General features: G+C 43.4%; 3 protein-coding genes across 7 annotated transcripts in view; 2 read left to right on the plus strand and 1 right to left on the minus strand.

Moving 5' to 3' along the window:
* LOC100123703 (ATP-binding cassette sub-family G member 1) overlaps positions 1 to 9,625 on the minus strand; it is a 28,317-nt gene extending 18,692 nt beyond the window's left edge. The window contains exon 1 of one of the 2 annotated variants that reach the window (XM_003423925.5): positions 9,254 to 9,625. The gene's annotated coding sequence lies outside the window, so the exon portion shown is untranslated. Of the gene's footprint in view, positions 1 to 2,420; positions 2,722 to 9,253 lie in introns of those variants that run through there. The other variant, XM_031920994.2, reaches the window with a different exon arrangement.
* The window catches only part of LOC100123708 (uroporphyrinogen decarboxylase), a 15,690-nt gene continuing 2,272 nt past the window's right edge, over positions 1 to 13,418 (plus strand). The window contains exon 1 of one of the 4 annotated variants that reach the window (XM_016987877.2): positions 1 to 435. In XM_016987877.2, the coding sequence (XP_016843366.1) occupies positions 197 to 435 (239 nt within the window). In that variant the 5' untranslated portion in view covers positions 1 to 196. Of the gene's footprint in view, positions 436 to 8,950; positions 9,236 to 13,418 lie in introns of those variants that run through there. The other 3 variants (XM_001607351.6, XM_032595749.1, XM_008217302.3) reach the window with 3 other exon arrangements.
* LOC116738472 (putative ankyrin repeat protein RF_0381) lies at positions 11,242 to 13,331 on the plus strand. Its single transcript, XM_032595748.1, has one exon. It carries the CDS (start codon positions 11,520 to 11,522, stop codon positions 13,206 to 13,208), a length of 1,689 nt encoding a protein of 562 aa, XP_032451639.1. The 5' UTR covers positions 11,242 to 11,519; the 3' UTR covers positions 13,209 to 13,331.

Raw genomic sequence — 13,418 nt, forward strand, 5'->3', positions numbered from 1 at the left:
GGTTCTTACGAAAAGTGTTGTGGAAATGTTCAAAGTGTACGAAATTGTGTTTGGAAGTATAGAGGCAGTGAAATGTTTTATGCATAATAGACCAATTAAAAACAGACGTAATTATGAAAAATCCGAACATCACAAACACGATAATATATTCTGACCGATATAAAGCCGATCTTTACATAAGTGTAAATAACCGAAGATGCGCAGCAACAACAAACACGACCAGGAAAACGGCCGATTATTTACCAAACAGCTTTTCCTCGCGCTTAACTCGTCGAAAAAGAAAAGGCAAATTGAAATTTCTCACTTCTTATATGAAACGAAGAAAATTCCTCTCGTCATAAGTGCAGTGCAAAAAGTTCGCGCTGAAAGTCTCGAGCAACTTTTCTCCGACCTTTGCTCTCGTTCGTTTGACAAGATCTCGCATCAAGAGTATACGTAAGTTGTATTATCGCAAGCTCGATAACGTGCGGATTTTTTCTTTTGATCGCAAGCGTCTTTTCGATCTTGACATTTACCATATAGCCGAGTGAGATGTAAAAGTATTATATCTCCAATGACTCGTTTCTTTTTCACAATTGAACTATAGATTAACTAATAAAGCCCTCGCGTCATGCTTATTTTTTGACTTCCTCGTACGGTGAAATTGCGAAAGAATTATCCTCGAGAATTTAAAAATGTTGTCAATTAGAGATAGAAACTAAGCAAACTGTTACTTTTTTCCCGGTAAAGCAACACCTCACACAGACTTTCCGTGATGCACCGTCCAGATGAATGACACGGGATGTTTTCCCAAGCGCGTTCGACTCACTTCTGGTGCCCGAAAGAGACGCTTCCCGCTGCATAAGGAATTCGCCAAAAGGCTCTACAGTTTAGGTTCGGCCTACGTGACCAGAAGAACGTACGCGCGTAGGGTTGTTGATCCCTGGGGTATAGTGTGATGCATATTAATTTGCAGAATAGCTTCGTTTTAAACTTTTGAATTATTATCGCGGCATCGGTGCGATTCACGATAGCACGAAAACGCGTGTCGAAAAATTCGTACTTTGCCGCAGAAAAGACGTGCAAACATCCAAGGCGTGCACGCTTTCCGGCGATAATACGAGGAAAAGGGGAAAAAAATTGATTATTAAAAATCGTGCAATAACTTCGCGTTGAGAATTCCGCCGATTATACGCTTGGAGTTACTAAATCACCTCTCGCCGGCTGTTTACCGCTGGAAACACGTACCTATGTAGAGGCGCGGGAAAAAAATAAATAAACACACGTTTAGCGCACATCGCGCGAGTTCAAGGGTGGAACTTATTGGGGCTTGTCGTGCTCGACTGTTACCACTGCGGATTGACGGCTGATTCATATATACGGGTGTAATTATCTGGGAAATGCTGTGCTTTACTTTCTTAATCTGCGCCGCTGGATATTAGTAATCTCTGTTTATACGCTTTATGCACCAGAGAGTGATTGACGTCATGGCTAATCAACGGTTGATGAGGATTTTGCAAGCCGAGTGAATTTTTGAAATTTATGTAATTCGCTCGCGATTGCACCTATCTACTGTAAACTCTTTGATTATTGATCGTGCTTGTGTGGGCATTCTTGTAATTTCGAACCGATTGAAAATACTATTCTCAAAAAAACATCTAAAGAAACGAAATCAAGTTTACTAATAAAGAATGTCCATGTGCGCATAAATATTGACGATAATATCCGCTCATCGACTCGGTACAATGACACGCTGCACATCGCGCGGATACGAGTTTCGCAAGACTCGAAGCCCCGCACCTGAGCTTCCGAGAGTGAACGACCCCGAGTGAAAAGAGTCATTGAACATCGAAGATAAAGCTTATAACGAAGCGCACACGCAGACACTCGCAAAGTTCACTTTAATGTTGACAAGCCAAGGCTTCCGAGTTTTTCTCCTCCTCCTCTGGAGAATCGTCGAGCAAAAATATCCATCACCTTGAGTTACTTCCTAAGAGGAATTTTTTCCAAGCCCAACTTTCATCTCCGTCTTGCGACGAAGAAATTAATCGTCGCGAAAAAGAAAACTTTCACACATCATAACATACCTCCCGGAAGCTACATACCAGAGTCGAAAAAAGGGTGATTCGCAGTCAGCTCGAATCGCGACACTTTATATTAATCGAATAACGCGCGCCTCGAATACTCAACGCTGCAACAGCCAGCACGTTCCAAAAAACAAATCCGAGCTCGACAATGACGCGCACCTTGCGGATGCGCGTGTCGAGGGGGTTAAGGCCACCTGTCAACGCCGAGTGGAACGACCGACTGTATCTCGCGTATCGAGACGTCGAAGAGATAATAAAAGTTCAAAGTTACAATTTTGTTTTCCGACCAAGCAGGCGAGGCTGTGGCTTTTCTTGTTCCTCGGCGGAAGTGGCTATAATTTTTTAAGCGAGTACCTTGGGATAGGACACACACGCTTTTGATGGATGACTTCACTTGTTTGCGAGAGGCTTCGCGCGTCCAAGTGACACTTTTTTTCTTTGAAAAACTCGCAAGATTTATAATCGCTCGTTAGTTGGGAGAATATGGACTAATTTGCGGTTTTAAACAATTCTGGATAAGCGTGTAATTGTCGCTGTAGTACAGAGTTGAAAAACACGCGTGTCGAGTACAAACAAAGTGAACTACTACGATTGATCGGTTGTGAGTCAAAAGAGACTCGTACAAAACTGCGAAACTGAATTTTCTCGAAGCTTATCGCTTGTTTTTCCGCTGCCGCGAATCTTTCGTATTCGTATCGACGATTATGCTACTGCGTGTGTGTTATTCAAAACACTTTTTGTGTTTTCCCTTTATTTCGCAGCTATCGATAAGCTCATACTTCGATATGGTGATACAGTACAATAAGTAATACGAATATAAGGAACTAGGCTTATGGATCGATAAAGTGCAGACCTACATCACGTGAATATATCGTATCAAAATAAATAAAGTGTGAGTACGTATAGAGCCTCGTTATAAAAATATCTTGTTTATCGCGCTACAACCGTAAGCAACAACACCGAGGATATGAATATATGATAATTGAAAAATCCAGTAATCGGAAGTAGCATCGCGGATGCAGCAAACAAAACTCGAACATGACCCTCGTGTTCTAAAGAAGAAAAAACACGCAATAACAATCGTGAATTTAACGAATCTTTCCGCGAGGCAATTGAATCATCGAAAATTTCTCCTCTGTCGAGTATATAATACACATTACGTTCACGTACACACGGCATATACGTGTACACCTACATGTATATACATAAGAGAGAAAAAGAACGACGCCATGAGCACACGGGATTTTCAAGTTTTTCGGGTTTTTGTTATGGAGGAGCATTTTTTACACCACAGGCACGTCTCGCCGTGATGCACGAGGTTCTGGATGGTCGATGTGATTTTTCTTTTCTTTACCTTTGGTATGTACCGACGGCAGTCTCGCGTTTTCAGAGGTTTGGAGATGAAGCTATTGCAGTTGTTTGGGGTTATCGAAGAATGATTTATTTTTCGAAAGCACGAAAATCCCCGACTCAGACCTTCACCGGGAATATCTCAAGTGCGAACCCCCCAAGGCGCATCGAAGCCGCACTAAACGATCTTGATCGATATCCAAAATAAATCCTCGCAGTCGCATCGTCGCGGGAATACGCAAACAGCTTCCGCGAGGCGTCGTCGTACTCATCGATTTGGAAACGCGCTTTGAATTCCATCTATATCTACACACCGGCAGTGTGTAGGTGTATACGCGTAGCGTCGAACGAGGCGTCAAGGTCAAGTACGGCAAATCGACATTATTTATATTGCGCAACGTCGTGGTGGGAAGGAACACAATTGCTAGCGCCGCCACGTTTTTTTTTTTTTTTTTTTTTTCGTTGGACTCGCTGCTTTAGTGGAGAAAAACTGCGAGTTGGCCGCTCTTATGTAATTTTTCCGTGGATATATGAACGAAATGTACGTTTCGATCCTTGTTTCGGAAAAAAGTTTTTTCAGAGAAATTCATTTTTCTGACTCCGCCTAAATAAACACATAGTCACTGCTCGATTACCTTCGAAAAAAAAAATGAGCAACGCTTTGAAATTCCTCGGGCGAAACAATAATAGCCGCACACTGCGGTAGCGATAGCCGCACGAAATGCACATTTTCCCAAGTTATGCAAATCGATTCGACGAAGTATCAGACGCTCCAAACTCGACGGCGAAAGAAAAAAAAAATCGCCAGAGATACTCGTGTATTTACGCCTGTTAACACTCGGGAAGTGATGCAACGTTGTATGTGTGTGTGTGTGTAATAGACATCTGCACCTAACGATCTCACGACATTCAAATCAGTAGGTCAGCGCGAGCGAAGAAGAGCTGAAAGAAAAATTCACGACCAAAATCGGCATTGAAAGCGCGAACCTTTTACCTTAAGGAAAAAAACATTAGAGCCGACGTCGTCTCGTAAATTAAAGTCGTTCTCTCTACTACTACACGTCGAGACGCGTGATCGGAACGTATAATAAAACGGCCGCCCGCGAGGCTCTACGTACGGGAAATACAAAGTTTATTCAAATTTCCCGCGCTAATAGCCGCTCGCGCGGGTTATACCTTGTAAATTTATGCGCCGATGCAGTTTCGCAACTACGAGGTCTGTTTTTCCGAATTTCTTCGAGTTTACCGGCCGTTTCGATGCTAAGGCTGAATTTTATTGCCATATATATTATGATGGGCGCGTTTTTTATTCGATATTAAATTTTGACTCGCCTTGCCGCTGGCAAGGTCGCATACCTATACTTCTTATCGTCCTCTGAAGCGTACATAGGAAAAAATACTCGTCGCGCACAATTTTCCACAATAACCAGAACACGATCCACTTCAGGTCGAACTAAGAACTATCCGAAATTGGAATCCGATAAAGGCTTATCGATACGCCACGCACATGTCGATATAGAGCTGCTGTTACGAGAATATTTACACGCGCATACCAATAACGATTTCTTCGTTCGATGACACCTCGCGCGCGAAAACAAAACAAAATTACGCCTGCACTTCCGGACACCCTTCGGAAAGAGAAACAGGCGTCTCTCAACAACAAAAACAAACGACCGGTGTATTTCGCATTTAGAGACCGCGCGACTTTCACCATTGTCACCCTATGTACATAACCCTGCAGCAGCGAGTTCAGAGCGAGCGTCAATACCAGAATCGGCAATGAAAAATCGGTAAAGTAAAAATCGTCGTTAGTTAGCGCTTTCTGCGCGGATGAAAAAATTATCGCTTTTCGAAGGGGTTCATCGTCCTGCACGAGTCGAGGATGTTCGAGAGGATAAAAGACGTTAACTAAAGAATGCCACGAAGCGGCGAGTTATTTTTCACCGCAATCGACCGTGAAAGAGCAAACACTGATATTTTATTTATCGGAGGAGTTTGTATAACAAGAAGTTAAAACTGAGAGTGACGAATATTTCGTAATTTTTCATTCCGGTGCGATTCATGAGAATATAATCTTGACCGAGTGTCTGTACCGATTGTCGTTCAACGCGTGTGCGCGACTATATCGGAAATTGCAATAGTGTAACCTTCTGGAATAACTCGTTTAAAGGATTGCACACTGTGAAAATGATTCTTGTTCAAAATGCAAAGTGAAAAAATCGGTATCGCGGTATACCGATCTTGAAAAAAACCTTAACGATATGTTAACCTATTATAAAGCTGCAGTAAGAAACGATTCTAAGCTCGCGTTCTCCATACGCCGACCGGAATGAATAAAGACTGTCTGTCGGCGTTCGAAGCTCGAGGCAAGGTCGTATTTATATATACTCGACGTCCAAGCCTCGCGTGCGCTCACACCCGTTACAATTCTCTCTACTCGTTCATCCAAACGAAAAAAAAAGTGTCAAGGAAGGCACCGCACGCCAACTAGTACATCGAACATCCATATATTTTTTTCTAAAACATGTCCGATATAAATTGAACGTTGTGCAGCCGTATGTACATCTAACTTTCGAAATCGGTATAAGTAGGTTGTTGGATTCCGTTCGAAGATGCTGCGCGCTTGTGCGACATCTGTTATTACGAGCGTCTCGGGTGAAAATAACGAGAGATAGAGAGAGAGAGAAGGTAATTATCGGGGTAGTTTTTGTAGGTTTCTTGCGAAACTCGCGTCATGCGAAAGAGAGGAAATATTGAAATCGCGCGTATAATGGATGTGCAATAGAATATGCGAGAGTGCGGCGTTTTCGAAAGAGAGGATTTAACGAGCTACTTGATCAAAGAGCGAGTGTTTTTTTTTCTCGCTTGTGTCGCTCTGTTCGCGAAGAGGTAACGATTTCTCATGCCGATCTTGCTGGCCAGGTTATCGATGAAACTGAAAGTCGAAAGGGATTTGTAAAAAAAGAAGAAGATCCAGTGGTGAGAGAGGCAAGATGGTCAAAGTTCGACTTCTTTTTAGATACATTTTGCTATATTGGTTGCTGTACTTCACTTCTGCTCAATTCATGAAGAATCGCACATCGATTATTGGCATTGACCTTTCGCACTCGTATATCTCAAAAGAATCCAGTGGATTTCGAAGATTTATACGTTCGATCTCACTTTTATTACTTCATCGCGAAAATCGCATTTGAATACTAAACGATATTTTATACAGCTTAGCGAGTTTTGTCATACCACTTTAATTAATTCAATTCAGCACGAAATCTGCGATATTCCAGAAACCCGTTTTCGCACGAACGCCCGCGAAAACCGAAAGTGATACGTAGGATTAAAGAGGACCCCGATCAGCACCTGTGAAGTAACATTGTTAAGGCAGTCCTGTGCAGGATTTGGGGTCATTTAAATTACTTTTTACGAAATCGGCGACTAATTGGCGTGTAATATTTCGAAAACAATTATAATTTCAATATTTTACTGTTACAAGTCCTCCCGGTAGTCTCCTTACACTGTAATAAAGTCGAAGTTGTTAAACAAGTCGATACTATTTTCAACAAAATAACTACGTTAATCTTTTCAGCGAAAATAAGATAAAAACTGAAGAAGAATTAAGCCCTGACGCGGATTTTCCTTGTAGTCGTAAAAATTTTTTTTTCGGTTAAGAAAAAGATGGTGAACTCTTTGTCCCACCTGTATGCGATTTATGAAACCTTCAATTTTGGTACACGAATGCAGCAGATGGAACAAAGACGTTACTTCCAAAGTGCATATGAACCAAGAGGAAAATCCGTACAAAACCTTGGCACACGCGTAAAAAGTGTATAAGCGATCATTCATCTCAATGTCGCACATATGCTCCCTCCGCGAAAGCCGTGAACCGCACCTCGCTCGATGATCTGCAAGAGGCTGTAGATCGAGATGAGAGAATCTAAAGGGACTTAATCTATTTGTGAAAACTGCATAATACAATGTATAAAATAAGCATTTTTTCTAAACCAACTCTGAAAAGCTTTTAAATTTTATGTTCCCTCACTCAATAACAGTAAATCTCTATTAACTGCTGGAGGAAAAAACGTTTTTACCACCATCTTTTTCGCTCGTAACTCATCCTCTAATAACTCCTACCTATATCCTACAAAAAGGCAACCAACAAAGACTCGACACCTCTTCGATTCCTCGCGCTACATATACATATGACAGTTGGCATGCCAAACAAAAAATCACGTTCACGGCTTCATAGAAAAACAGGTTCGTCGGTAGACTAAAAGGAAGCATTAGCATTCGGAGAAAAAGCGACCACCGCTGCAGAATCCGAAGAGTAGCGGCAGCGTCGGCGGTGAAAGTGCTAAGTTCTTTTTATGGACAGGTACAGCCGTGTACATGTGTGCGAGCGCCTGATACGAGTGAATTATATTATAAGCCGGCCGCGGGATATGTATATACGTTGGTGAGATCGGATCTGCGTGTACGTCGATGTGTGTATGCGGAGATACTTTTACTTTCGATGATGCACCCAAGAGACCCGGAAATGCCTTTTTCGAGCCTCGAAGGAAAGTGAGCGAAACGGGTTTATTGTAATTGATGATGGTTTACGAGCTCGGTTTTTTTTTTCTCTACTGACTTTTTGATGAGAGTATATAAGTTAGTAATTGAAATGGTGAAGAAACTGCGATGAATTATTAAAACATGCAAACAGTAAAGCATTTTACTGCGCATTACTTCGAAATTCCGAAACAGACGACCAAGTGTTGTAAAAGTTCGCAACCCAACGTAAAAATACCTTGCTCCACCTAAAAAAAGATCCATCAAAATATCCGATCATTATACTGCACAAAAAGTTTCCGCGCTATCCTCCCGCTCATGCACGACGCTCGCATATTCGTGTATATACATATATCCTACAGATACCTCCATACAGCCGGCGCTTTCTTATTTTTTACCTTTTTTTTTACGAGCGTCGCGCGACTTTCTCCGCGGTCTTTCTCTCCGTCACGTCGTGAAACGCAAACGAGAAGAAGGAAACCCCCCCGACAATGAGTAATTCGTACACTTTCGCTGAGAAATTTGCAATTTTCGATACTTTTCGACACGTAACCGACCGGTTGCGTTTATTCATGATTCCTCGACTCTTTTTTTTTACTCGCTACGTAAACTTTCGTGGAAGTTTGATCGACTATCACGTAGTACAATAGGATCTAAGACGAAAAATCGTTTTCGTGCAATAAGTAGAAAGCTCGGTGTGCACGAATTGCGCTTCGAGCGAAATAACGTCGTTGCGATGGAAAAATTAATGTTTCAAAAGCGGTTGGAAAGACGCCGTTCAAGGTTTCCTATATGTTTACTCGAGGAAAAAAAATTTCGCTACTCGTACCGCAACACAAAGAAAAACCGTAAATTTCCGCTGTTCTTTCACGTGTGCGCATTCGCGACAGCAGCGAAACGCACGGCAATGTCGCACGATTCGACGTCGCGCGCGCGCAAACACGATGAAAAATAGCCGCGACGATAATAACTCGCGGAAAAAAGCGCACATCACCCATCGATATATAACAGCATAACGGAACAGCGCGGTATATAGCGCATACTGCGCGCCTCGATCCGATATTGCGTATACACTTCCACGTACTCTGGCGACCGAAAAAAAGGTAAACAAAAACATTGACCCAGTAACTAGGCGAATATAATAAGCAGCCGCGCAAGAAGAAGAAGAAGAAGAGAAATGGCTAACCTCAAAAGCCCGTCGCCTGCATCCGACTGCAGTAGAGTAATATAACACGGACAAAGGCCGAGTACTCGCTATAGGAATGCGCAAAACGTATGTATGTATATATACTTACTCGGAAAATGTCGCGAGCCGTCACTCTCGGCTAGTCAGCTGCTCTCCGCTTCCTCTCTGCGCATCCGCTATACTGCTGTGTGTATATATACTTCAATACCGCGTATACACTGTCAAAACTCGCGTGCGCGTATAACCAGTGCGATCTACTTTGATATTTACCAAGTCTTCCACGAACCGTCAATCGTAGCGACGTTTCCGAGTATAAACAGAAAAAAAAATTGCACGACAACACAGAGCTGCAGGTCGTCGTGTACGAGGTTAGGATATAAGTATAATATCGAAGGGAATGAGAACAGTCGAGTGCGTATACTTATATGGAGTTAAGGTTGCCGACCCTAACTGTGTCATAGGCCAAGTCCCGAGCGAGACTGCGCTGCTCTGCCGCGGCGGGTATATAGCTGCGCCGAGCGAGAGAAAGAACACATCAGGCGGTGTGCGCCGGCGCCGCGATCAATTCGATGTGTACAGCGCGCGCGCGCGCGCGAGCTATAGAGGTGTATATATATATATATATATATATAGTGCCTTCTCTTTCCTCGGTCTACTTGCACGCGAGCCGCGTTGATGCACATCTGCCCGTTGCAGCGGGTACAATAAGGCATTGCGGCCGAGCTGAGTTTTCGAGGGTCGGAATTTTTTCGACGAGTTTTCAGTCCTCGAGAGCAATCGGGACCGGTTTCGAGCGAGTAGTTTTTCTCTTGGAATTTTCTAGAGAGGTGCAGTGGTTGGTGAGTTTGTACAGGTTGATGGGAGAGTCGGATTTTCTTTCCATGTAGGGTTATATTACTTGTACCGGAAAGAAGTGCATATTCTCGACTCTAATATAATAATACAGTTACTATCCGTACTAGGTGAAATGTAGCTTTTTCCACTGCTGCGCGTCAAGTCGCAGTTTTTCCCTTGTAAACCATTTGTATTATAGGAATTGCAGCAGGAACATGAAAGAATATTCGAAAGGTGCAGAGTGTATTATTGAAAAACTTTGAAACCGGTTCTACTGAAAATAAGTAGGTCCTACTAGGATATGCCAGACGATAATAAAACAATGCGACTATTATGAGTAGTGAACTTTTCGTAAAGATTCGCTTTACTCTGCTTCTTGTAAAATTATTTTACGATAAATCGCATAATTCGAAATTGATTAATCGTTTATGAAGCGACAAAATTACGTTGTTGCATAAATTACATTGCGATCCTTATCATAATAATTCATGATTATATTTAGGAAGCACAATATTATTTTATTGGACATAGAGGGATTAAATAAAATGCAATAATAGGGGAATAATAAGTTTGTAGCGGAGGGGGGTAAGAGGTGAAGACATCTGCAAGGTCTGGACTGCCGGACCAGAGCCCTTATATACCCTTGGCGATGACTGGGCGATAGTGGAGGAGCTTATGATTCTGATTCATTTTGTCCTTTTTCTTATTTATATCGCCGATAATATAGCGATCCTCGTAGTGGCAATAAATAAATCGTTAATCTTCTATGTGGAACGTGATAACGATATCGTCTTCCCCAGGCACTGGAATAGGGATGAATTCCTATCGATTTTCGGTTTTCACAAACTTCAAGGGCAAAACTCGGCTTTACTTGTAATTCATTCAATTGCTTCTAGATCACGAAGCTAACGTCGGTAAAAATGATGCGAAGGGCAAAACGCGTACCGCAGGCATACTACCGTGGCGTAATTGAAGATCCTACGATATAATCGTAATTACGTAGCATACAGAGATGTCGCCCAGTATTTTGAGCGTGTAGTAGTGAACGCATAACTGACATATAGCTATACGTATTGCAGCGAGCCTAGAGAGGGTGCCCGAAGAGGAGAGTAAATCTATATTTAGTTTTATCCGCGTAGAGGGGGGGGGGGCCTACCGAATCGAGGCCTAAGAGGTTTGTACATACCATAGTATACTCATTCATCCAAAACTTAATTTCCGAAGAATTTCTAAAAAAAAAGTATTGATTTGCTTCACCTACTTATGTCCGTCTCGCAAAGATGTGAACTCCCGGTATCGATCGTTGACAGAAACTTTTGGGGGACGCTTATTTCTCCCTTCACTAGCACAGGCTCTATGGGGTATCATAGCGCAGCTGCGTTTTGGAACATCGATCGGCTTCTCCGCCGACGCAGCATTCAGTAGGCAGTTGCAGCACTAGAGCAGAGAATCAGTTGCCGTTCGTCTGTCATACCGAACTGACGCGTAGTCCTTTTGTATTCCAAGTGTGTGTATGTGTGCGTGTGTGTGTATGTGTGTCGATGCATTTCTGTGCGATGGAAGAGACGACAGACACTCGCTGGCAGTGCTGGCCGGTGCACGATGACAAGGATGTTAATGTCGAAAACTCTTTTGAAGAAACTCCTCTTCACTTGGTTATCCGAAAAGGTGATCCCGCTGCCGAACTGGTAAGGTTGCTTCTGAGACACGGAGCAGACGTCAACTTAGTCAACGCCGAAGGCGAAACTCCACTTCAGTTGGCTGTTCAAAACGAGAGATGCAGTTACAAACTGATCGAATTGCTACTGGAACACGGAGCCGATGTCGAGGCCAAGACAGCAGTTAACGGCAATACCGCCCTGCACTGGGCCGCGGCTAACTCCTCGACTTCTTCTAATAAAGACTACTACGATAGTAGCGACTGTGGCATCGTTGATCTTCTGGTGAAACATGGCAGCGATGTCGACGCCGTTAACTCGACAGGCGATACTCCTCTTCACTTGGCAGTGCTAAGTAAGAAAGAGTACCCACCGATTGCCGATCTACTTGACAACGGTGGCGACGTCGACGCGACGAACTTCAAGGGAGATAGTCCTCTCCGTTTATGTCTGCGAGAAGGAGGATCCAATACCTTGATCATCTACCTGCGTCGCCTCTTGAGAAAAACTAGGGACGTAAACGCCGACGACCCCAAGGGCCAGACTCTGCTCCACACGGCTGTCCAAAACAAAGCCTGCGCCAAAGTGACCTTCATCAAAATGCTTCTGGATCACGGAGCTGACGTCGGTAAAAAAGACGCGAAAGGCAAAACCGCGTACCAGGTATACCGTCGTGCTGTGCAGGCTAAATACCGTCGCCGCAGACCGGATCACATGTTGGAGATACTACTTCAGTCGAAGGAAAAGCAGCTCGCGAACTCGTCGTTGCACGTGGCCTGTATGCTTCACAAGGTCGACTCGGTACGCAAGTTGCTGATGACGGGTGCTGATATCAACGAGCTTGGCAATTTCGGCCATCCGCCTCTGTTCTACGCTCTCATCGCGGCGCCGGTCGACGTTGACAATCCAGCTGACAAGTGCTCGACCGTGAAGCTGCTGCTTCATTACGGTGCTGATGTCAACCACAAGCTTCATCGACCTGACGTGCCGATGTCGACCTATACCTGTTGGGAGAACGATTACAACACCTCGCTCCTGAACTTACTGTTCCTAGGTAGGAGTTTAGGTTGGGCGCGGAAATTGAGGCACGTCCTCAATCCCATCACCGTTGAGCACATGGCTAAGCTCCTAACCCTGCACGAGGAACAGGTCGAAAGAGGCAGTAACGCAAAGGTGCTGAGTAAATACAATCTCCGGATGATAAAGTCACTCCCATCAGTGTCGATCAGCTTGAGAACTGGCTGCATCAAAGACTTGAGAGCGATGAGGGAGACCAAGGTAGGCGAGGTATCTTTTTTGGACTTTCTGCTCGCCGGCGCGAAAGAGACCGAGATTTACGCTGATAACGAAGAGCTGCTCGAGGCGCTTCGTAAAAAAAATTCCGCCTTTCCGATCTACCAAGGAATGCTGGAGGCGAAGCTAATTGCCATCGGTGGACTCGAGCGCCGAACGCGCGTTTGCACTGCTCAGGGTTTATTTTCGAAAATTCTTATGTTATTCAAAAGTGGACTGAACTTCATTCGACGGATTAAGACAAATAAAGTAACGAAGACAAAGTATAACGCAATCTGACATCAGTGTCTCAATTATTGTTGCGTTCATCATCATCAGACTATTGTGCTAAGAACTGTACTGTTTGTTACGTCCTTTTTTCTACCGTAGAAATTAATTGAATAAAAGTTTTTAATCAACTTATTTAAAAAACTACTTTATTTTTCCCAATTAAAACTTCCCTTCCAACGACAGGTCATTATTCTAATGATTATCTTTAACTTACCTTTG

The sequence above is a fragment of the Nasonia vitripennis genome, chromosome 1, assembly GCF_009193385.2.
Source record: "Nasonia vitripennis strain AsymCx chromosome 1, Nvit_psr_1.1, whole genome shotgun sequence".
Taxonomy (NCBI): domain Eukaryota; kingdom Metazoa; phylum Arthropoda; class Insecta; order Hymenoptera; family Pteromalidae; genus Nasonia; species Nasonia vitripennis.